This window comes from Crotalus tigris, unplaced genomic scaffold (assembly GCF_016545835.1).
Source record: "Crotalus tigris isolate CLP2741 ecotype Arizona unplaced genomic scaffold, ASM1654583v1 scf7180000024430.1745191, whole genome shotgun sequence".
In the NCBI taxonomy this organism is placed as follows: Eukaryota; Metazoa; Chordata; class Lepidosauria; order Squamata; family Viperidae; genus Crotalus; species Crotalus tigris.
The window spans coordinates 14,481-41,417 of NW_024100597.1; the positions used below are offsets into that span (position 1 = coordinate 14,481).

The window sequence follows — 26,937 nt, forward strand, 5'->3', positions numbered from 1 at the left end:
ATGGAAAAGTCAGTTCATTATTTTATTTACCCAACTTTTGCTGGAAATAAAAATTATACAAGAAGCAGCAAATAACTTGGCACACACATACACAATATTACAGATGATTATGCACTTAGAGCTATGTAAACAAGTACTTTATACACTGCATGCCATTTACACAAAGCCATTAGGAAATATTAACTCTAAAGATGAAATTCCAAGATGCCCAAATATAAAAAAATTAAAAGGAGGAGTGGAAAAAAATTGGTAGGACTACCATGTTTTCAACAGCAAGGGAGCACCATTAATTGTATTCTTCATTTTGGAAACGAGGCGCAAAGTTTCTGGCAGTTTCATTCTCTTGTGTAGTGATTAAGTCTATAATAGCTGTCAACACTGCAGTGTCCCTTGATTTAGTATTATTCCAGTCCACAGGTTGTGGATTTTCTATTTTCTCTTGCAGAAGGTCATCCAATTCTTTTTTCAAATCCTAAGGATAAAATAGGGTTGTTGGTGAAAGTGAGTAACATCAAATTTTTAACATTATAGGCAATCCTCAGCTTATAACCATAATAAAGACAGGAATTTCAGATGCTAGGTGATATGGTCATTAAGGGAGTATTCACCAGACCTGATTTCAAGACCATTTTTATCATAGTCATTAAGCAAATCATGGAGTCATTTAGCAAATTACACAATCATTAAAGTGATTCTGGCTTCCCCAATTGACTTTGCTTGTCAAAAGCTAGCAGGGAAGATCGCAAATCACAATCATGTGACTGCAAGATGCTGCAACCATTTTAAATGTTAAGCCAGTTACGAAATATACAAATTATAATCATATGACTGTATGGTGGTACAATGACTGTAACTTCAAGGATGGGTTTTAAGTCACTTTTTCCAAGGCCATTGTAATTTTAGAGCATTGTTAAATGAACAGTGGTATGTCAAAGATTACCTGTATTCTGTTTTTATATAGCCATGTTAGATTATTTAAACAATATATTTTCTATATTTATTATTATTTAATTTATACTATTCCTTTTACACTGTCAAATATTAATACATATATCTCTTTCACTAGTGAATTCATCCTTGATACATTTTCCATTGAATATAGGGAAAAATAACAGCATTCTTTCAATCTTCAGGCATAGCAGCAGCCTTCAAAGACATGTTAAACAAGTTGCACAGCCATTTTATAAACAAACCATACTCATGTTTTTCCAGTTATACTATGCATACCTGCATATTTAAGATTTTCACAGCATTTATAACTTCCTTTTTTATATTTTTCTCTTGACAGCAATACTTAAAGTATGTTTCAATTTCTTTCTTTGATATACCAGTATCATTTCCCTACAAATTTCTAAAACATTCTTTACAGAATTCCCTTATTTCAGTTACTCTGCATTTGCTTTGCCTTTTTAGTTTTATCTGTTGCTTTATTTGACTACATTTTCTGAAACTATTATTCTTCTCTAGATACACGAGGACAATATTTTATCATTTTTTTCAGCATTTTCTCATTCTCAGTCTCTTAACTTCATCATTTCACCAAGCATCCTTTCCTATTCTTTCTGTTACTGTAAAAATACTTATTTAGCACTCTATAACATAATTATTTTCACTCTATACCAAACAACTTCCACATCTTTGTTTCACTCATTCAAAAAAGGAAAGTAATCCTTTTTTTTTTTTTCATCTAGGGTTCATACTTTCATTTCATGCAGTCATTTTTTAATTTTCATTTTTTCCTCACCTTTTCCCCTCAACATTTCACCAAATGCAATTAAATCCATCACTGTTAAATTTCTATTCACCTCACTCAATATGCCTAATAAAATTAAAAAGTTGAAAATATATGTTAAATTTAAATTTTTCATTTAACTTAAATTTGCATCTTCAGATTTTCTGAAGCTGGAAAAGTGGAGACCAAACCCAGCTCCCACATATCCAGAAGGCAGCCTTTGACCACTAAAGAATCCTTCAAAGGGCCTGTCCCGTAGTTCTTAACAGTTGCACAAGTTTATAACAGGAGGAACAGTTTTTATGAAGTTAATTATTTTATTTTGGGAACAACTTTATCTGTTTAAGCTATATAAACATGTAGCATATAATGCAGTTTTGGACTCTGAAATATTTTTTTTAATTGCAAGTATCAAAAGGAAACAATATTCAAGGGATCAATACAGTCAAAAGAATCTATGTTCTAAGTAAATTATATTTCTCAAAGTCAAGTTTAATGCACATATATCTTTAAAAAGTAATTGATAATCCATGCAGAACATAATACATGAAGTTCAAACTAAGTGAGTGATCTCAGCCTGAATAGCAAATGTAGTAGTTTAGTATGAATAATGTAATGTTAGTATTCCAAACAGAAATATTTGAAGTTTTTAAACAGTTTTCTATCTTAGGCCTGTGTATACTTTGAAAATCATTTGGAAGAAGCATTTTGGATTCTGAGTAGGGCATCACTGTGCTATTCATTAAAGCCACCTATATTTTTCACAGGCTGTGAAAAAAACGAGGCAGCTATTTTAAGCATTAGCCCTTAATGAAATGCTTGAATAGGACTTATGCTTAATATTTTTCTTACTACATTTTAAGGAAATAATCTACATGAAACATATGATTTTAAAAATAGTCTTTATAATATAATTATTAAATTGTGTCAACTATTTTAAGTGGCCAGTTTCATGTGGGTAGCAGAAACTCACTCACCTTTACCAGCTGTGCTATTCTTGCTGGAGACTGAAAGACAATCCATTCATCTACAGCAATTGTATCCTGATCTTTGTCCTTCTGAATTGAAATATCTCCTCCAAAAAACAATAGACAATATGGCGAAACCTCTGTACAATCATACAGATATATCTATAGTAACGAAAGCATTTAGCACACAATAAATATAATAATATAATCAAAATGAGACCTTGGAACATTATTTGATTTTAAATTCCTTTATGGTATCCAGATACTACAGTAAATCATGATTTACAATGAAAGGAATAAACCCCATTCCTGCAGCTTTTGCAATAGTTACATTTGTTCTCTAGTGTAACCACAAAGAAAAAATGAGCAGTTTTTGTTTTTATTTCTAACCCATCAGGCATTTCATATTATTTAATTCATTCAGTTTAATTAAGGCTTGTTTTATCATTCAGTCTGAAATCAATCCTTTATGGCACTTGATTGACATAAGCAAATCAACCCAGATACTTTTGTAATAATTACATAAAGGTTTCCCTTTTATACCTACTAACAGTATTACATAGGGCAAAATGCTAAGCAAAGGTGATGATATCTTTGTATTAAGCAAAAGCATGATACAAAAGTGAATAAACAATAAGATTTATTCATGGAGATTTATTCATTCTGGCTACAATTTCTTAATACTTAAGTATTAAGTACTTAATACTTCTTAATGCTAAGTACTTAATACTTAAAGCTCATCTTAATAATGATATCTTCCAATCCAAGATTATCTACCTTTTGTTATTACTTTCTCCAGGAAAGCTTAATTATTTCTGATACCTGTAGCTAATAAGGGTTGTTAGGGATGAAACAAGCATAGGAAGAGCACAACTGCTTCAGCCAAAGTCCTTCTATATACACATTTATAATTAAAATTAGTAAAAAATGATAACTTACGCTACTTGTCCTCATTTTCAAATGGTAAACCAGCCAGTTGTAATGGAATTCCGCTTCTTCAACATTCACAGATTTGGGATGAATGTTCACTGTTCCATCTGTTTTGGTGGAAACTTTAACCCTGAAAGACACAAAGCAGTTACAACTTACATGACAGAGACATACAGGAATTAAAAAAAATATTATTATTTTTTTGGAAAGGCCTGAAAAAGTTAATGACCATTTGCTAATTCACTCTCCGTTCTACAGTAAGACATCGACCTCTGACTGGTCCTAAGAGTTGGGGAAGCCTCTGAAAAAAGTGCCAGATGCGCATGGAGGGAAGTGACTAAGAAGGGAGAAAATTGGAGAAAATCTGGATTGTAGCTCCCTCAATGAAATAAAACAATTGTTCTGTGTAAGGATCAGCAAATGTAAAGGTAAAACATTACATATGTCTTCCCTCAGTAAATATGTTAGAAAGTAGCTTATACACTAAAGCATTGTTTCTCAACCTTGGCAACTTTAAGATGTGTGGACTTCAACTCCATCGCTGGCTGGGGAACTTACTTAAACATTACATTAAACCTCTGATAAGAACCAAAAAATTCATGCAAAAGAGATTAAGAATAATCTTTTAAATTTCCTCATTAAAATTTTAAAAAAATCCAGTTAAGAGTTTCCTACAAGAATATTTAGTACTCTTGTGTATATACGTTCTTTTATTTTTCCTCTCTGTGTTAAAAAGATTGCTTTTTCCACAAAAATAGTTCCAAATCGATGACCCACTGTTTTCTTTTTATTTACTTTTTATTTAGTAGAATGTGTTCTGGTATTAATAAAAGACCATCTTTTAGCATTTCATCATTTAGGATATCCCAGAAATATGTAATTAATAAATTTTTGCTAAACGAACAGAGTTAGAATATGTAAAGAAAAGCAATTAAGAACTAAGATATTAAAATGTTCGTTAGCAACACCATCTAGTGACAAAACAATACCACTGCAATTTGCTTCAGCTTTCAGATGTTGATATAATGACTCTTCAATAACTTCTGATTAGCTGATTTCTTAAAGAAAAAAATATTTATACAAAGCTATTTGAATTAGACTTTAGGGAGCCTAACATAAACCAAAGTAAACATCAAATATAAATAATCCTCAAATTCAGTTTCTTGGATTTTTTGGAGGATTGTGGTGATTAAGATGTATACTGCACAATTAGGCAAGTATTTTGACCATATCATATCATGTGACCCTGTTGACTATTTGCAAGAAAACATTTGATGGTTCTGTGATCATGATCCACTATCTTACCAATTTCAGGAATGCTGCATCTCTCTGACTTTTGAGTCAGTTAAATCTCTTTTTTGACCCATTTTACCTGAGAGAAAAAAGCTGCCTAATAATTATGCACACCTTGATATAGGGTATTGATCTCCTTAGGCCACACCCTACCTCATTACACAAAACACATCACCTGATATATCCACTAAGCATTCAAGTTTATATAGCTTGGAGATGGAAAATATGCATGAAAATGATATGGTCAAAATACTCACTTGCCTAATAATTGTGCATACAGTGTAGATGTTTAGAATGTAGCTAGGAATGATAAAAATAATGCAACAGCCAATCACAAATCTCTTCCTCTCTAAACTCTCTACTCTGCAAGGTGGGAAGATGAGGAAAGGGATTGCCTACAGGAATAGCTTTGGGTTTGTTTTTTTCTTTCCTCTCTCCTCAGAATGTGGGGAGATTAGAGAAAAAGGGATTTCAGGAGAGTAAATTTGCATGGCACCCCATGGTCCCAGCCAGGGCTTGCAGTGTGTTCATATTGCTTTTGATGTATACAAGACAGTAAGCAGGCACTCAAACATTCCAAAGGGTATGGCAATTGTTAGGAAGCAAGCGATAGTCAAATATGTGAATCTGAATTGTCTTTTTGTCTCTTTCCAGCCAGGCAGCACAGTCACGGTCATGTTATTTCCCGCTTAGTGACACCTTTGCTTAGGAGCAGAGTTGCTGGACCCAATTAAAGTCATTAAGCTAGAATTAGCTGTATGCCAGTTTTTGTTTTTTAAAAAACATGTTGAAACAAGCTGTATTTGTCTTGAACCTAGGTAAAGCAACAAAAACATGGATAGACCTAATCTTCCAATTCTCATTCTTCCTTCCTTGCATATTATTGCAAGAAAAACTTGGAGCAGTCCCAAAAAGCTTGTACTGTGCAGAGACCTTGGAAAAGATCCTAGATCATGTTGGCTACATTGTTGGAAGCTAGGGTTGAAGGACAGTTGAAAGGCCATACCCGGCTGTTTAAAAAGGATTGAAAAGGATTCTCTTCAATGATTACACATCAAATCTCAGCAGGCAGAAGTGCTAAAAAGACAACCAATAATATATCAAGTAAATTTGCTGCAATATTATGGCGCTCTGCTTAATAAATTAACCTATATGCATTCTTAATAAATAGTCTCAGAGTAAATTTTCAGAAGCCTTACATTTTTCTCTTTTTGCTGAAATTTGCTCGGATTTTTGCCACCTTTGGATATAGCCCAGCACAGATAACAGCTTTGAGTAACTTCTCATTTTCTGGAAGAAAAGACAGCCAGGGGAAGTGGAACGCTCAATGGAAGAGCTGAAAGACTCCCTGTTATTTGCTTCCCTCTCAACATTTACCTGAGTTAATGTTGGATTTGGGATCCCTGGGGTTCCTACTATTCACAAACCCAGCTGCAAGGAGATGTTCTGCAAACTGCCCTTTCATGTTACGCAGCATCTAGAGAGTAACATATAAGCACAAAGTAACCTCTTGCAGAGTTTGTAAAATGCAGTTTCCTGCCAGAGACAATGTGGAGGAATATAGTTTGGATTCCCTACATTCCACAAGAGGCAAACAGTTATTACCTGCAGGGTATTTGAAGAAAGAAAATACTCCCAGCAATAATCCTTCTCGTACCTGAAGCCCCGCCGCTGAGCTTCTTCCCAACCCTGAAAACAGGATTATGTTTTAATACAGGCCCTACTAGATAACTCAAAGAAAAATGGATATGTCAATGTGATTGTTAAAATACAATGAGATGCCAGATAGCAAGCAGATTTAGGAATCTTCATGGGAAATAATAGGAATTTTTGTAATTAAAATGCATTGTTTTTGAAGAACTATACTGATAATCTCAGTCATACAATTATGTATTTAGGCAAAACAGGAAAAAGCTCCAGACAAAATTAATTGTATTTCCATATGGCATTAAGTGGTATAATAGGAATAGGGAAAGTTGCCTTGTAGAGGCAATGGGCAGCATAAAAATGTAATAAATAAATAATAGACAATTACAATAATTCCAAAGCACTATTTTTAATAAGGCTATGATCCAAAAAATATCTTTATCACAAGACTTTTTATTATTCACAAACAAGCAATTAAGGTTTTAAAACAAAGATAAAGGGACTTCATGATCTACAAAATGGATGGGAACACTGAAGTGAAATTAAACTGAAGAGTTAGGATTATTTAGAATGAATCACAGCAGTTACTGATGTAAGATTTTGGTGTCCAAATTAAAGTATTTGTAACATAGATTAAGCTTCACTCTGTCAGCAAATCAAATATATACACAATAAGAAAACTCCTATAGCTTTCATTCATTGCCCAGCAATAAAGGTTTCTTATATTCTATGATTTTTGCATGCTTTTCTTTCAAAGAGGCAGCTACTAGAGATTGCCAATTTTAACCGAATTACCTTGAAAGCATTCACAACAGTGAGGTGATCACTTTTAGAATTCCTTGAGAGTTCCTTTCTTCTTGCATCTGCTAATTTTTCTTTACCCTTTAGAGGAGGAAAATACTTGTTGAGCTAACAAAGAACACCTTTTCATCTGTTTTCAGGTTTTGTTTTTTTTTAAAAAAGAACATGCAACAAACAGTATCATTGAATTTACTACAATTAGAATAGAATCAAGTAAAACATTTGGATTTCTGCCAGCTTCTGCTTACAAACATTTTTAAAAAAGGTGTTTACATGTTTTTAATTTTATCTTCAAATACATTACCAAGGGAATGATAAAAGGGTCCTTGAAGCTGAGGCCAGCTGCAATAGTGAGAACAGGATCTAAGCAACAAAATAAAGCTCCAAACAGAATCATTTTTCCAATGTGTGGCTCCACAGGTAATCTTGCCAAGTGGACACCAAGGGGAGTCAACTGTTCTTGTCTGTCCAATGCATTCTATCAGTGAAAGAACACCAGTCGGAAAGAAGAAGAAAAACAGAATCATTGAAAAATCATAAAACATGAAAGAGGAGAGCATGGATAATGGCTTTAATAAAGAAGAATGAGCTACTAAATTATTAGGTTTCTTGCAGCAGCGTTATTTTTTTTAATATTTATATAAGAATATTTGTGTTTAGTCCAAACATATGCTTTCATCACAGGGAAGTACAAAATGCGGGCCAAATTCAGTCACAAAACTGACATATCAAAGCCATTCCTTGCATTTTTGATCCTTTGGCAAAAACAAAGAGAAGAAAATTCACACACTGTTCAGACTACAGATTAACTAATGAACAAGAATAACAGGACACAAACAATACACATACAATTCCAAGCATGTTTTTTTTTTAAAAAAAAAAAAGTTGAGCAGAAACATGTAAACAACAACATTAAGCTTCCATTAAAAAAGTTTTTAAAATGTGCAACTAATAAATTGTTAAAATAAACATCCATGGCTTATTTACATTTTATTTTATTTATAAACACAATATAACATTTTTATTTATAAGTGACCATTTCTTTTGTAATTCAAAGAAAATTTCAAAAAGGAACATATTTTGAATCTGGAAAACTGCAATGTTAAATTTGTATTTGTAGTTATAGCAATAATTTTTATTATAAAAGAAGACAGTAATTGTTACACTAAATGATGTATTATTTTAGGCTAAATATAAATGAAATATCTAATATATTTCAAAAGTGAAAAGTGCATCCATTTGGCAATTCTTTAAATTTTCAATTATCACTCTAAAATTAAGTATGAATAAATTTATTAATATACGAGCAAGAGAAAAAGAAATTTACCAACTCCTTTAGATGCTTTATGGATAGCAAGACAGCATCATGTGAAGGTGGATCCATGAGATTCATCAAAAAGTTTGCAATACCTCCAAGTTTCAAAATCTGAAAGAAAATTATGATTCTAATTGATTATATCTGTCCATGATAAAGTGAAACAATTACAATCAAACATCATCTGTAAGAAAACTGAACAAACATACCTAATTCACAATCCTAATGATGCCAAAACCCCAAATGAGCTCATGGAATCAAAACAACAACCCCACATAGAATGTGAAAAGATGATAGGAGAAAAATCGCATCCCTGAAATTCTCAAGAATTCATCCATTGCTAGTCTACTGAAAAGTATTACTAAAAGAGGCCAATCTGACTTCTGGAGAGAAGTTAGAAATCATGAAATTGACTTTTGTAATTATCTCTTAGGCATGAAAGACAGTTGGGTAACCAGTTATTCTCTTTCAGACCCACCCACCTCACAGGGAGGTTATTGTAAGAAAAATAGACAGGTATACAGGTAGTCCTTGACTTACCACCTGTCACTTAGTGACTGTTTGAAGTCACAATGGCAGTTTAAAAACTGAGTAATGACCGTTTTTCACACTTATGACTGCCACAGCATCCCTATGGTCACGTGATCAAAATTTGGGCACTTAGCAATTTGCATGTATTTATGACAGTCTCCCTGTCCCGGGGTCATATGATCACCATTGGTAACCTTTCCAATCAGCTTCCAACAAGCAAAGTCAATGGCAGAAGCCAGATTCATTTAATGGTTCACTTAACAACTATGGCAAAAAAAGGTTATAAAATGGGGCAAAGCTCACTTAGCATTTGTCTTGATTAGCAACAGAAATTTTGGGTTCAATTGTGGTCCTAAGTCAAGGATTATCTGTATATGCCACCTTGGACCAAATTAAATTAAATCATGGGATAAAAATATAACAATAAATAAATATGTATTATTAAATAACTAGAAATCATGCTAATAACAAACTGTATATACTTATTACTCAAGATTTATTTTAAAAACTTTTGACAGACAATATGCATATAAATCAATAGTTTGAATAACACAATTAACAGTTAATATTAATATTAATCAAAGTAAAAGGTCAACATTAACCAATGTACAATTATTTTATTCTACATTATCCTCACAAGATTTAATCTTTTATCTCAAAGTAAAAAAAGAAGCCCATTTAAACCTTTCATTAATGATTATTTTAAAAATGTACTGTCAACTTGCTATTTTTTATTCCTGATTTCTGTACCCCAACATCTTTCAGGACCCCCAGCTTTGAACTAGGTCATCCAGAGATTCAGAATTATTGTAAAAGCTACTGAATGACCAATTCAACATTTTTATCAAAATCGGTTTCCTAAAGAGCAAAACCAAGGCTTCACCAGGATATATTATCACTGTCCCAATTGCACAAATTACCTTGATTTGCAAACACAATTCCTCCAAAGGTGTCCTCAGAATTTCAGGCAACTGATAATCATCTAGCAGACTGGCACGAAGACCATTATACAAGTGATAGCAGTGGCCAGGTTGGACTCTGTAAAAGTATATTCTATTAAGTGCTTTTTTCCCAAGTAGGAATAAGAATGCTTTGTATAATTACAGCTATTTAGTAGCATTTTTTTATGGAATGGTGTTACATACAAATTCAAACTGAATAATCAATTTCCAGTTTAAGCACCTCATTTAAAGATAGCAGGAGTTGCATTTGATGGGTAGAAAGCAATTTTTACCCAATGCCCTGATATATTTACCATAAAATATAGTGGGGCTCTGCTATACTTCCTTGATTTTCCACTCATGAAAAAAGTATTAAAATTAGAAGACCCAGTCAGCAAATAAAATTGCAATAGGGAAGCAATAAGACTTCAATATTAAGCAAGTATATGCAGTGAAGGGGAAAAAATGAATGTCTTTATCATTAATTAGAAATTGTTCCAAATGAGCCCACATTTTCTTACTTAACAAATTTTATAACAATAGGCATTACACTTACCTGCCTGCTCTCCCTTTTCTTTGCTTGGCATTTGCTTTGCTAACCCATTCTGCAGCCATCGTGCTGATATTGTTCTGTGTGTCAAAATGAGTTTCTTTTATCTTTCCTCCGTCTATAACATAAACTACATCATCTATGGTGATACTGCAGAAATGAGAAACAGAGAAATGAGAAACGGAGAGAAGCAATTTGCTTATCTACATCACACAGATTCTTAGCTAATCCCTTTATAAAGTAATTTTCTCCTTGCAAGAAACAAACATTGCCTCCCTAACCCATGGCTGATGAATCAAGCCATAAGGAACACCAACAATTAATGGCTGCTGCCTTGTTTTCTCCTTTGCCAAAAAAGTCAAATAAAATAAAAAAGGCAATTCTGCTAATACTGTAGTATGAAATAGTGAAATTATCAGAGAACAAACTTACCCTGAAATATTAAAATTAAGCCACATTGCCAGATATAACTGGAAGAAACTTGATGGAACTGCTTAATGTTTAATACTTAAACCTTTGACATATTAATTCTACATATAATTCTACATTTCATCAATAAGAATTGCCAGTTTGACCATCAAATAATTGTAGAACTGGTACCTTAAGCCAAATAAATCTGCCAAATTAATTAAGCCAAATTAAGTAAGAATGGCAGAGTGGAAATACTGTTTAGCAGTGTAAGCAAAATAGCAATGTACTATTCATTTAATTTCAGATGTGCCTTCTGAGGCATAACAAAGAAAGAAAGAAAGAAAGAAAGAAAGAAAGAAAGAAAGAAAGAAAGAAAGAAAGAAAGAAAGCATTTTTGCATTTATTCGTTAGCCTGTCTTACTCAACTTGATGCCTTCCACAATTTCCCAATACAGACAGTCCATATCCTGCTTTAGAATTCTGCAATGCTTGGCTCAAAAAAATTATAGCAGGTTCAGCAAAGTTGCCATGGGAATTGACCCTAATCTCAAACTCAGAAATGCAACCCCAATTTATAAGTGCTGAAAATGCATCAACCCTCTTGTAAATTCTTTAAAATACCTAAATAAAATAGTCTAATAAAGAAAAAAACAGATAAAATAAGGTTTAGAAATATTTTCCTCCATTTTCCTCCTACTATGATGCAAAAAAACCCTTAATTTTTATTAAGCTACCCAAATTTTTTCTAATAAATTAATTTCATGTATTTCTAGAAGCATAAACTAATGTTTACCTAGTCTCAGCAATGTTTGTAGCAATTACAATTTTACGAACACCAGGAGGGGTCTTTTTGAACACCTAAAGAAAAGCATGGAAAAGACACAAAAATAATAAATGTTATAAAATCCATTTTTATTACATGAATCTTAATACATTATTAAATTGATTAAATATTAAATCATTTCAGTTAAAACACTGAATATATCATTTATAATAATAATAATAAAGTTGGAAGGGGCCTTGGAGGTCATCTAGTCCAACCTCCTGCTCAGGCAGGAAACCCTATACCATTTCGGACAAATGGCTGTCTAGTCTCTTCTTAAAAACTTCCAGTGTTGGAGCATTCACCGCTTCTGGAGGCAGGTTGTTCCACTGGTTAATTGTTCTAACTGTCAGGAAGTTTCTCCTTAGTTCTAGGTTGCTTCTCTCCTTGATTAGTTTCCACCCGTTGCTTCTTGTCCTGCCTTCAGGTGCTTTGGAGAATAGCTTGACTCCCTCTTCTTTGTGGCAGCCCCTGAGATATTGGAACACTGCTATCATGTCCCCCTTGTCCTTCTCTTCATTAAACTAGACATACCCAAGTCCAGCAACCGTTCCTTATATGTTTTAGCCTCCAGTCGCCTTTGAAACACATCGTTTAAATAGCAAGTGCTAGCAATCAAATAGAAACATTTTGGAATATATAGGAGCTGAAGCTAAACTATATATATATATATACACATATAATAGGTTTGCTCAAATCAGTGGGGTTTGAATTACTCCTAACATACTCAAGTGCTGAGGGTGAAAGTTTGTTCTCCAAGCTTGAGGTTGGTTTCCGAACGTTTTGTTACCAGGTTAGGTACCATCTTCAGTGGAGTTTAGGGGATGTCTATGTCAGTGTTCATCTGTTAATAAGGGCTTCGGGTATTTGTGTGTCAAGTGAGGGTCTTGTGATCGGTCAGGTCTGAATCATCAGTGTGAATCTTGTGATGGGTCTTGTGATGGGGAGGTTACATCAGGTCAGGGTCACTGGGAGGCGAACTGCTGATGGGTGGGGGGGGGGCTTGCATGGGTTGGTTGAAGATGTTACCTAGCCTGGTAACAAAACATTCGGAAACCAACCCACAAGCTCGGAGAACTAACTTTCACCCTCATCCCACATCCGAGCTACAAATATTCGCCACCATTGCACACTCAAGTGCTACTGACAAATGGATCTATTCTTGCTATATCAAAATCTGATTACCACCAATAATCTTTAATCTCTTGAAAAACTACCATATCAAAGTAAGATAACTCCCCCTAATTAAATTATGTTCTTTATCTTAGACATGCATTTATTATTTATTTTGCACTATTATCCCACAAGACTTTGTGTGGTATACAACACTGCTCAAAGTTGGGTAGTTAATATAAGACCATTCTATCATGTGTGAGATTTAGGATGGCTACATTTTGAGAATGATCTTAATCTTTTCAGAGTAGGAAAAAATGTTGATTTTTTCACATTATTTAAAAAGCTCAAGAAAATTTAATATATTTTATGAAAATCCAGCCTAAATTAATTTAATTCAACAACAAATATTATATACAAATTTAAGATATTTTTCAGAGATGCATGCATTTTCTACAACAGATAGACCTTACTTAGTGACCATAATTAGAATCAGCAACTTAATTGCTAAGCAACATGGTTGAACATTACACAACTCTGGCTTATGATTTTATTTTCGCCTTCCCTACTAATTCTGCTTGTTGCAAAGCATACAAATGGGGATCAGACCTGACTCTGCCAATTGGCAGAGAAGTATAAAAGGGATATGCAATCTTGCAGGTGCTTGGTGATGTGAAGGTGCTCCCTCCACCTCTGTAACTTTAATAGCTCAATTTTTAATTCTGTTTTAAAGTTGGTTTTAACTCTGTTTTTATTTATGCTTTTATACTATGTATGTTTTTTTTACTATAAATTATCCACTTAAGAGAGATAGGTGGTGTAGAAATGTGATAAATAAAATAAATGCCAGGTTATAAAGCATCCTAACAATGATTACATGACTGTGAGATGCTACCACAACCATAAATGCGAAGACTGGTTGTAAAGTTATTATTTTTTACACTGTTGCAAGTTCAAAAGTTTGCCAAATGATGCAGTCAGTCTGGGAGGACTACTTCTATAGATAAGATTAATAAAATTATGATTTGCACCAGTTATACATACCTGAGTCTGGTTAACAGTAGGCATCAATGAGTGCAAAGGTATGATGACAAATCTATCTGAAAATTAAAATACACACGATGTTATATTTCAGTTAGAAAACAGAAAAAAGTGGAGAGCTTAAATATAAAAAGACAATGAAACTGTACAAATAGTTTTCAAAAATACTTTTCAATTAATTAAAAACTTAAGTTTTACTGAATATTTTTAATAGAGGCACATTTGTTGTTACTAAGGTAAAAATACTGTTCATCGTCAATATTAGAGTAGGTATTGAATAAATTGGAATGAATGGATTTGACAGAAAGAATAGTGATAAATATTTAATCAAAATTTCCTAGCAGTCGGCAATGTGTAAAACATTTGAAGGGATGGATCTTTTCATCTATGGAGATTGGGATATTCCATCTCTGCTATTTTTTAAGGAAGAACTGGAGAGTCACTTCTCAAGGATGATTTAATTAGTTTTTCTGCATGTTACAAAGGGTTTACTAGATGATCTTGGTCCTCTGTTCCAATGTACAATTTTAACAGCGGGAGGGGGGACAGTTGCTCCGAAGACTCTCTCAAAGTGTATGTTTGTGTGGGCATGAAAATCAGATAGAGGGAATAATTTGTGCATGGAAGGGAGAGAAGAGAGTCTTCAAACAGGCACACCAATCCTTACAGAGGATTCAGGAACAGGGGAATGTTTTCCTTATACTAATATACTCTTGAAGTTCCTATTTAAAATAGTTCACACTGCCCCAGTAAGCACTGTATGTATACTTAATACGTACAGCTATGCTATGCTATGAATAATTGTTAAGTAAATCTTTTTCAATTTATACTGCAATTTTACTATTCAGGCCCTAGTCTCAGGGTTGAACTATTGTAGTGCACTCTATATGGAGCTACCTTTGAAGCTACAGCTGGGGCAGATTGTGGTAGCACAGGCAGTTCTTGTGGCCCAAGGAATAGCCCATGCAGCCTCACTGCTCCATGAGCTGCACTGACTGCCAATCTGCTTCCGAGTGCAATTCAAGGTATTGGTAATCATCTTTACAGCTGGTTAAATGTTTATGAAAAAGCACTAAATATTAAGTGTTATCTGTTTAGGTTTCCTTAATATAGCAAAACCTATATGAAGTTCAATGGCAAAGGCATGCAAACATTCAGAAATGAAAATATGAAAGGGGTAAATATTTTTTTCACAGAACTGTATAGATTGTAGTTTAAATCTATTACACTAACACTGAACGGCCAAATCCCCAGATTCATTGGAATGGGGTAGCATATATATATAATATTTAATAGGTTTCTGGTTTTGCTGCTGCTTTTATTATTATCATCTCCTTGACCTATCCCTTAAATACTATTATCACTTACTGTGCTGCCTTTCCAACTACGCAGTTCAACAATCCCACTTTAGCTATTGTGTAACTTGAAAATCAGAGCTTGGATATTTCCTAGCATGCAAAGTAATTGACAGTGTTGATTTAGTTCTTCATATGTCTGAAAATGATTTACTGAATTATTCTACAAAAAGTCTAGCCTACCATATGATATTTTAAAAAAAACTATTTCAGTCTTAAAATTTTACCTGATTTAAACATAACTTGAGATACCAGAAGATCATGCAGAGTGCTAATGTTATCCCATCCAGGAAGAAATACTAGAATTGCGCCTTCCTGGATATAAAACAGGTGTATTAAACAACATATCTGCATTTTTAAATTCATCAACGTAGCATACAATATAGTCATATACACAATTCTAGGTCAATCTTTTTAAATAGAGCTTGTTTAAACAGAGGTAGGCCAACCCTCATCTGAAGCTTAGGCCTAGATTTTTTTTCTCTTTTATTTCCAGCCTCCAACAACCAGAGGATCCTGTGCCACTGAAACCGAAAGAAGACAACATGGAAATGTTCAACACCAAGATCTCTTTTCATTGTGGGGATTCGGGAGGAAATCTACAATTACAGGAGCATACATTATCTACCAGCAATAGTTAAATCTATTTTACTGCTTAACTTCTATTTGCTTTTGTAAATAAAACTGTAAATACCACTATATTTCTCCAGTTAGCTGCTGAATTTTGAGTGGAGGTGATGTCTATTTCCATGTGGACTCAATTGAACTCAATGTGGTGAAGATACTTAATACTTGATCCTATTCCTGTTTCCTCCACAACAAGCCCATAAGGTGGGCTGGACAGAGAGAGAGTGGCTGGTCCAAAATTACCCATCTGGCTTTCATGCCTAAGGCAGGATTAGAACTCACAGTCTCCTGCTTTCTAGGCTAGCATCTTAACCACTGTACCAATATGGCTCTTTTTATTGTTTCTCAATATATATTAACACTCCTTTGCAGACAACTAAACAAACAACTAAATAAAATAGGCAAGTCATTCTACTAGCCAATAAGAAACTCACCTCTTCTTCAAGAGCAATATATCTGATTAATGCTGCTATCAAATCAAGATCAATTTTATCATCATCCATCATTTCCAGTGCATCAATTGTAGTTTCTGAATATCTAGAAATCATGTAGAGATTAAAGAATCAGTACAGTCAATACAAAATTGCTATGCTTTTTTTCACTATATGAAAAAAAGAATTCAACTAATTATGGTGCATGTTAAGGCCAGAGTAATAGTTCTAAAAAGGAATTACATTAAATAAACTATTTTCTTTCAAGCAATGAGAACTTTTTTTTGCTTTCCCCCATCCTAGTGTATCTAAAATTGTCATAAATTGATTTACTGAGAATTCAATACACTTATCAAAAATTCTAAAAATACTGCTACTTTAAAACAGTTGTATACTTCTGTTTCATAATCTCACATATTTACCATGAAGTCAATTATCAGTTAGTCAATAGCTTGCTTCCTTATAAAAAGTTAAGAGTTATTAGATGAAATAAAATTTGAAAGTTGCTTTAAAAAGGGAGATGAAATATACATACCGTGTTCTTAGTTGCTTTACATAATCAGGCCATTGTTCATGATAAATTTCTTCTTTTTCTTCCTTTTCTGGTCTGCATATATGTCCCTGCATAAATCTCTTTTTCCAATGCGGCCTGCGATCTGTATTTTCTGGCATGTATCTTCAAACAGACACAATGTTATGATTGCAGAATTGTAGCAAGATTAGATTTGCTTGCAAAATGGATTTTCACTTTTTTTTTATTGCACTACAAGTAATCCTTGCTTAATGTAATTGGGACCAGAATTTCCATTGGTAAGCAATGTGGTCATAAAGCACTACATCGTGTAACTGTTTCACTTAGCTATTGACTGTATCACTTAACAACAGCAATCTCATCAATCGCTGTTGCCATAGTTATGTGAAAATTGTGGGCTGTTGGGTTAAGACCTCATGCGACGGTGACTTGCAACTTCCTGCCAGCTTCCCACAAGCAAAGCCAAGGCAGACGCTGGCTGGAAGGTGCAAATCCTAGGTAGCTTGCAAGCAAACCAAAGAGCAGGTAAATACTACAGAATGAGGTAGGAGAGTGCTGGGGCACCATTCAATTTTGTGCAGATTGGGGACGGGATGTTGCAAGTATGATATGGAATATGAGATCCCTGAGATCTCTCTCTGTAAGAGAGAAAAGCAGTGGGAGCAACTTGCAACCTTCCATGCCCAATTACCATTGACTTGGTTGTAGGAAGCTGGCAGGAAGATTACAAATTGCAACTGTGTGATCATGGGATTCTGCAAGCCCTTCTGTAAGCCAGCTGCTGAGCACTCAGATCATGATCACATGACTGTGGGGAGTGATGCAATGGCTGGAACTTCAAGGCCAGTCATTCAGCATCACCACAACTTTGAATGTTTGTTGAATGAGTGAAGATTAACCACTAAGCTTTGAATTTATTCTGAAAAGTTTAGTACAGGATCATGGGTGGGAATACGAAGAAGAGACTAGAAGGAAACCTTATGCATGGGTTGAAATCTATATGCTGCTGAATCCAGATTAGAATTAATTCTGAAAAGGAAAGGAAAAGGAGTCTTCTGACTAACCGTAATTTCTCAATTACATCTTCCAAAAGGTATTCCTTGACAGGATAAGCCAAGCCAGGAATATGAATCATAGGACAACCATCTGCCATAAAGAAGAGAAAAAATATTACAACACTAGCATTTTTAACAGACTGCTATGTGAATGAAACTTTGACTAGGCATAAAATACTGTAACAGAAGAAAAGAATATGAAGCATATTCAGAAGAACCTGCACTGATCTAGTTTCTTAAAATAATGTAAACATTCTTTTGCATATGCACAAGAGTACAATAAGGGATACAAAACTATACAAACAAAACCCCAACTGCAAACTTCTCTATGCGTTAGAAGGCAAAAGAGTAAGCCCTATAACATCTTGGGAATGTGTACTGTTAGTATTCATACAAATTCATACACATGAAATGCCAGAAAATAGATTTCATGCTGTGGTCTTCAAAGTGTCAATGGAATGGATTAAGAAGCAGACCTGCACATCTCAAACACCACTTTATAACACATCCATTTATTTTCTGGCTTCCAAAATATGTAAACATACATGTAAATATTGTTAAGTTTGGAACACCTATTTTGCACTGTGAAGCTATAAAATCACCCCAAGCTATAAGAACCCTTTTTTTCCCCTAAAGAAAAAAATGCTCTACAACAGGAGTCCCGAACCGCCAGTCCGTGGACCAGTACCAGGCTGTGGCATGCCAGCAACCGGTCCACACAAACAAGGAAAGCCCCATCCGCAAGATGAAGGCAGCACACCAAACCACGCACCCTCCGGTCCGTAGAAAAACCTCTCTCCAAAGAACCGGTCCCTGGTGCCCAAAAGGTTGGGGACCTCTGCTATAAAACATTAATTAAAATTAAACTCAAATACGTTTAATTTGTGTTCTGGCCTCACCTTATATCTTGCAATATTTGCCAAATTTATATGCACCTAAAATGTGTGCCATACTACACATTTATTAGCTATTTAGATTTAGCTATTCTGATTCAGAAGTATTCCACACTAGTCTCATGATCACTTGATTTCTCAGTTTAGACTTGTTTTATTTTTAGATACTAGCAACAGTTTAAACAAATTACATTTTACATATTAAAATGTTGATTATGTCATATACCAAAATAATCTGAAAACTTCTCAGCATTCAGTGTAGCACTCATCAGAATTACTTTCAAATCTAGTCGTACATTCAGGAGGTCTTTAATTATTGCCATTAAAACATCTGATTGAAGATTTCTCTCATGGACTTCATCAAGGATTACATGACTTATACTGGACAATTGTCTACAACAAAAAATAAAAAGCAAATAGACATAGTGGCTTTCAAAACCAGGAATGAATTAAAAAGTAAATGGAAATCACTGGGCATAGCAAGTACAATTATTAGCAGCAGCAAATGTTCCATTAAATAAATCCTTAAAAAGCTCATTTATTGGTTCTTTTGATAAAAAAAAATACATACTTGTCTGATTGGAGCCACTGCAGGACAATTCCTGTTGTGCAGTATAAAATTGAACCTTGTCTCCTTGGCAACCGGCTGAAAGAAATCCATTAAGAATACTTCAGTTCCCCCTTTTTTGCATTTGAAAAAATCAATAGATGACTAGGAAGAGACATACAATTTTAAAAGCTATAATGAATCTTTAGCAACAGCTCTATTCACTTATTAAGATTCAAATGAAGTGAGTGGCTGTGCAAAATAAAGATGACAACTATAGTTCTATCAACACGTTTTCTTAGACAAAATCTCAATTGAAATCAATAGAGTGGATCAGAAATTGCATTCAATCATACTCCACTGACATTAGAAATTATCTAGAAGCCACTTGAATAGAACACAAACAGATTCTGGTGGTGCTGAAAAAATGTCAGGAGAATGTTTCTGTTGGATTCTAGTTGCACAAAAAAATGGAAGAATCTCTTCACATAAATGAATATCTGGAATTAATTTTGCACAAATGTGTATTACATTAACTATATTAAAAAAAACCCTATTAGGTAGTTTGTAAATTACTGGTGATGGACAAGGGAACTGTCCATGATATTCACCCAAAAATAATAGTTTTAACTCTCATAAAATCATTAAAATATGATGTTGTGGTGCAAAATTTCAAAAGATTAGTCTGTAGTAGTTGTAGAAGCACTGTGAGCAACATAGAACAGCAGAAAAAGGAAATAGAGCATCTGCACAATACATTCCAACAAAATGGATACCCACACAAAAAGTCCTTGACCACTCAACCCAATACAGCACAACCAACACAAACCCTAAAAAGAATTACATTGCCATACATCAAGAATATATCAATAACCACAAATAGACTACTACTACCACATGGAATCAGCATAGCACACAAGCCAACTAAAGCCCTTCAAAACATTCTAAGCATACCAAAAGACCCAGCAACCCCCGAAGGAAAACAGGAGTCAGGTACAATATACAACATAAGAACTGGAACAACCACTATGTAGGACAAACAGGCAGAAGACTGGCAAAACGTATTCAGGAACACCAACTGGCAGTCAAAAGGCATGACAAAAATTCTTTAATTTCACAACATATAGACAGATTTAACCATAGTTTCAAATGGGAATATTGATAATCCTAGACCAGGCCAAATCCAAAAATGCCACAGAATTTCTAGAAACCTGGCACTCTGACAAATCAGCCATCAATACTGTGTTTCCCCAAAAATAAGACTTATCCCGAAAATAAGACCTAGCTAGATTTTTATGTCTGCTCCTAATATAAGCCCTGCCCCCAAAATAAGCCCTAGTTTTGGAGCAAGGCACATGGATAAAAATCAAGCTAGGGCAGGGGTGGGTTAGGGTTAGACGGTGGCACCGGTGCAATTGGTGCGGCAAGCCATGCCACCTGCCACTGCGAGCGGCACAATGAGCCATGAGGCCTCCTGCCGCGAGCAGCGGCACCGGCACGATGCACCACATGGTGGTGTGTGTAGTCACAAGCAGCCACAGAAGAACTCGGGCAGTGGCGTGACAGGTGTCAGGGCGTGGGAGGGGTGGATGCAGCAGTCCTAAGGTAAGCGCGTAAAACATCCCCCCAAAATAAAACCTTTTTGGAGGCAAAAAAATATATAAGACCAACTCTTATTTTCAGGGAAACACTGTAGACACATAGACATTAGCAACATTTACAGGCTATGCAAAAGAGAGAACCAGCCCCAAAGAGAAAAAGACTCCAGCACCTCTTCACCAGCAATCAGCACTCAGATCAGCATAGATTAACTCCAAGGTCAACTTCAGACCAACAATCAAGTAAGCAATACCCCAATCAAGAAACTGCCAAAGAGCCGTTAGTAAATAGCCCAACCACACAATCCCTAACACCACCCACACCCACACAGACAAGACCTCAGAATGTAAACTGACAGCAAACAGCACTCCTTACTAGCACTGATGATGTTACCTAGTTGAGGTAATGAAACGTCTGCAAGAAAACAAGCAAGCTCAGAGAGCACCAAGGTACCCTCATTTCAACCCTGAGCTACAAATATTCTCTTTCATTGGTTCAAAAGAATCTACATTCTATGAAATGTCAGGCTATAAACAAGAATAACATACCTTTCAAGCCGAATCTGATATCCAATGCTTTTTCTATTACCACAGCTTTCAGCCCTTTCTACTGCAACTCTTTCTGCTACCTTAATTTAAAAAAAGAAAATACTTTATTAAAATGTATTTATTTCTATAACATAGTTACTACTTTTAATTACAGAATGGAGTTAAATATCACTTACAGAAATAGCACTGATTCTCCTAGGCTGAGTGCACACAATCCTGCAAGAAGATCCTTTTCCTCTTTCAATATAGTCATCCAAAATGAACTGGGTTACCTGGGTTGTCTTTCCACAACCAGTCTCACCACTTATTACAGTTACCCGACTATTATTTATAAGATTGACAAGTTCCTGTTTTGAAAAGAATAAAAGTGGTCACTCTGTCTGCATAAATGCACCAAATGTGTATCCATGCACCAATTCATCGATAAAGTAAATAAAATTCAGACTACACAATGATAATTTAGTACTAACTGTATTAGGTAACTTATTTTGGTTGCAATTTTGCTATCTGTCTGAACTGCTCCTCTAAATAAAATATGGGATATAAATTAAATTAATTAACAAAGAAACATCATTCAGTTTAAAAGATATGTAACATAGCCAGGAACAGTTATACCAACTGTAGCCCCGTTATTAATGACACTGGGAAAGAGAAAAACAGACATGTTGGGAATTCATTAAAAAGCAGTCTGGATTTGCAGAATCCAAATGCTTATCATTTGGTGTATCTCCAGCAAGACAACTGCACTACATCTGAAATGTCTGCATTTATTCTTACTTCTCTGATCAGAAAAATGGATATATACACAGGAACTAAATAGAAACAAGTACAGCTAGTCTTATACCTTGTACTATGGCTGGCACAAGCCTTACATGTTAGAAATGGGCATCGATTCTGCTATAAAATTTGTCTCCTTTAAGATTATTATGGCTTCCCAATAAATAAGTGTTAACATTAATAAAACAACAGTTTATAAGCACTTTATAAGCGGCTACTTAATTTCTTGAGTTATAGTCTACATCTTTAGCCAACCTAACTAAAAGAAGTAGTGTTTTAACATTAAGTTCATAATTGTCTCATCAGGAAGACTAGATGACAATTCTTTAAAAAAATGGTCATTAAATTTGATGTTACTGTATATCATCAAGCTCCAACTCCTTCATAAAAATCACTCTATTACGCTACTTTTAGTATGTTATTGAGATTTCTCTCAAGATGTTTAGCATTAATTTTGTTCATATTAAATCTCTTTATTCAAACCCTGTTAAACATACAAATTGTTTCAATAAACATTCCATACCTTCCTCATACTGTAGGAAGGCAATTTCTCACGAAATCTCTGCAAATTAAAGAACATGAAGCTTGGTTATTTCATAATAATTTATTTTTAACAGTTCACTAAAACATAATTTCCCTGATATCCCCTCTTCAAAGGAGTTCAGTTCTCTCTTCACATTTAAGAATACTTTTTAAAACTATCAATTGAAAAATTGATTGAAACAAGACAAAGTGTACCTGGTATTTAGGAGATAGTATCTTTGCTAAAGAAATACCTTAGCATGCCTTTCTCTAAATCATACTAGTGACATCACTGGAGTGCTAGACTCAGTGAAAGTGATACCATAATCTGCAACAAGATCCTTCAAATTAAGCCAAAACTCTGACAGACTGCCTACTGCAGATCAGCTGTTCATTGACATCACAATTTAAAGGGAATAAATGCTTAACCTACTTAGCGGTAAGCTGAGATCCACCTACTTTTACATATGAAGTTAACTGAACAACACTGGTTGGGAACAAAAATGATACCCCAAAGGTATGCAGAGGAGACATAATTAAATTTACTTATGTATCTCTTGAATTATTTTTCTCTGATTATAAAAATATTTGCCCAGAAGGGCATAGTTCACAATCTTATAGATTATCTCGTAACTTGTTAACCCAATGCATGAATTTCTTGAATCTAGTAAGTTTTGTCCTTCCATTTTACCAAGACACCAAGAACATTTTATAATTTTAACACTTACTGGATTTACTTCAACTGCCAAATCACTTACCCATAATCTTGGCCTATGTTTGGTCTTGTTTAATTACATTGGTGCCCTGTCTGCTGACACAAACTAAGTTGCCCTATGTATTAAAAAATAAGGCTTTATCTTAGCTCCATTGAAAGGAAATTCAATATTATTTAAACTGACAATTTATTTACATTATTCATAGATCTTGACATTGATCCTATTCTATTATGAAAATTATTAACTCCGAGTAGACATAAAGATATAAACTACTTTTCTCCCTCACTTCCACTTCATCATTCCATTGTTACCAGGACTTCAGAGTATGAAACTTCAATAACTGAGCATTCTTGACTGAAAGAAAAAAATGCTCTATTATAAGACAATTCTATAAATATCAACTCAGAAATTAAGTTGCATTGATTCTAGATTTTTAAGATTGCTACCTCATGCTCTATTGAATTATATTGCCTTTTTTGTACAATTCATTATAATTTTGAGGAAAATAATAACATAAATTAGATGATTTTTAAAAAGTTGTATCCTGCCATTCAGAAAATCTCAGTACCTGCATCTCAATATATCTTGAATCAGACTTTTTCTTTCTCAGTTCTTCTTTGAATTGTTCATCTAAATCACTATCAGGCATATTTTCTTGTAAGAGATATTCTGAATCCTGAACTAGAAATGATTTTTCCAGTGCTGGCCTTCTCCTTTCAGGAGCCTTCTCCACAACAGGATTTTCCACCACAGGCTTTGTTTTAGTAGGAACCTCTTTTGTATACCTGGATAAGAATAATTGCAAGTATGAAAAAGTGCATGTTATTGAAATGTATATCTAATCATAAAAGTCTGATCTATAATTATCTGCTCATCTACAATTAAGTAGGTGCTATTAATTTCAATGACTCTTGTAAAGTCAGATTTTATTTGTACTTTCTTTTCAAGCTCCAGCCTAAAATTTGTAATTATAAAATATTCTAAAGGAGCTCGTAGATACCATTTCCAAGTCCCTTTCTGTGATCACCGAGAAATCACAGATAGAAATATTGCCAGAGGACAGGAGAAAGGCAAATATTGGTCATGACTTTGGCAACAAAATGGTCAATCTGTGGCATACAGTGGATCAGATGTTAAGCAGCCAGCATACAGGAAACAATACATCATTTGACAGGAGCTAGAATGGATTTATCAAGAATAGATCATGCCCAAACACTCAAATCCTCCTTTTTGATAGAATGATCTATTTATCTGATCAGTTATGTGAAGGATTTAGTATATTTTGCCTACACTAATGTTCCACAAGAAATTAATAGTATTTGACTGAGCCCAAACTATTACTTCATTCCAGCACTTCATTTTAGGAAGCTTAATGACAGACTTGAGTATGCCACAGAAGAGCAACCAAAATGATAAAGGGTGCTGGAAGGAAAAGATTAAAAGAAACAGTTTGAGGCATCGGCTATGCTTAGTCTGGAAGAGAAAACATGAGAGCTGTCTTCAAGTATTTGGAGGGCTGTCATGGAAAGGAAGGGCAGTACTATTATATTTGGTGCAGAAGATAGGGTAAGAAACAAAGGGTATGAATGACAAGAAGGTACGTTTGGTCAAACATCAGCAGAAAAAAAAAAGTCTAACAGTGAGAACTATTTAATATTAGAAGAGACTGTCTTAGGTGATGGTTCATTCCCCTTCACTGGATTTTTTTTTTTAACAGAACCTGGATGGCCACCTGTTGGGGATAGTAGTGGACTGGTACACCGGGCAGGAGATTGAACCAAAACTTATATTTTTTAACTCCAATCAGGACAAGAAATCAGACCAGACTGTATTACTTGTTTTACCATTCTTAGCTAACCCTACTTGGCTTCTAATTCCTACTGAAAAATAAAGCAACTTTGTCTAAAACAAAAAAGATTGAATGTTCTTATTACCCTTCTTCATCAGACCACCAAGACATAGCTTCTTGCTCTTTTTCATTTTTGTTCTGGACAGTATTCAGCAGCTGTACAATCTGTTCTTCTCTGTGTTCATCCATATGTACCACAGCTCTCTATATAAATAAAATGCATCTTATTAAAAATTTAACATGCAGTGTTTAATTTTATTCTGGGTTTAACTGTATCACTGACCAATTTTATCCAAAGTGTCACTAGGATGTTGCAGAGGGAGTGAAAAGACACAGGACCATTCTTATAAGTATCTTTGCTCCTCTATAAATCATTACATTATGTGCCCCAAAATCCAGATGGGCAATGACACCCACCTGCTGCCTCTCGGCCTCTTTGCTTCTGTCGCCTTGTCTCCGTGCGTACCAGAGGCCAATTTCGCGGCCCTTCAAGTGAGGAGGAGGACGACTGCGGCCCCCTCCGCCGCCCCCACAGCCTCTTCCTCCGCCACCGCTGGAAGAAGAGGAGGAGGAGGACGATGACTGCGAAGCGCGGGACCCGTCCCTACGGCCCCAAGCCCGGCGGTGCTCATAGCTCATCGTAAACCCGTAACACAAGCGCGGCTCCTGAGACCCTCTTCTCAGTCGGGCGGACACGATGACCTCCGGAAACAGAACCAACCACAAACATAAGCCGGTCTGACCCAGGTTATTAACTTCCGTTCGGAAAGGAAAGGCTGGCGCGCAGGCGCAAATGCCTCTAAGTAGGCGTTAAAAGAGCCGTGTTTCTGAACCTCCGGAACTTTAAGATGTGCGGACTTCAGTTCCCAGAATTCCCCAGCAAGCGCGACTTTAGAATTTAGAACTAAAATTAGAATTTAGAATGCAGCTGTATTATCCGCGATGCTGGAGGCATTTGCTGCCCTGCAATGTTTGGTGAAAGATTTTCACTTTTCAGCTAAAGGTGTTTTTTGTCCAGCCTCACCCGGGATGGTACATTTTAGTTACAATCGCAGCCTTTTATGAAGTAATTCTCACCGGTTTAACAAGCGGCAGCATTTTGCCAACCTATTCTGGGCTGTGGGATCGATGTGAGATTACCAGGAAACCAAAGCGATGCAGTCTAGACGCGAATTGAAGGGGAAAAACTTTGGCGTGCACCTCCATAGGAAAAGGGATGAAACCTTGCAGATATCATTTTGGGTCATCGGCTCTTTGTAAGTGATTATAATCAGCATTTTGCCAATTGGAAAGCCTCCTAACAATCGAATTGCAACAGCCCCCACAATATATTTTCAACATGCAATAAAACTGTGCAATCTTTCAGGTCCCATTTTAAATTATACTTCAT

The 26,937-nt window shown here is 35.0% G+C and overlaps 1 protein-coding gene across 1 annotated transcript; it reads right to left on the minus strand.

Moving 5' to 3' along the window:
- Positions 1 to 26,318, minus strand: DHX36 (DEAH-box helicase 36). Its single transcript, XM_039330625.1, has 25 exons — positions 25,965 to 26,318; positions 25,633 to 25,751; positions 24,267 to 24,483; positions 22,984 to 23,022; positions 21,860 to 22,030; positions 21,684 to 21,763; positions 19,561 to 19,635; positions 19,216 to 19,382; positions 18,106 to 18,187; positions 17,045 to 17,185; positions 16,513 to 16,615; positions 15,679 to 15,766; positions 14,100 to 14,155; positions 11,913 to 11,977; positions 10,715 to 10,858; positions 10,138 to 10,255; positions 8,699 to 8,797; positions 7,676 to 7,849; positions 7,366 to 7,452; positions 6,529 to 6,612; positions 6,301 to 6,400; positions 6,123 to 6,213; positions 3,640 to 3,760; positions 2,710 to 2,862; positions 1 to 472 (listed from the first exon to the last, which is right to left on the minus strand). Exons 1-25 carry the CDS (start codon positions 26,184 to 26,186, stop codon positions 287 to 289), a joined length of 2,982 nt encoding a protein of 993 aa, XP_039186559.1. The 5' UTR covers positions 26,187 to 26,318; the 3' UTR covers positions 1 to 286.
- Between the last annotated feature and the right edge of the window lie 619 nt (positions 26,319 to 26,937).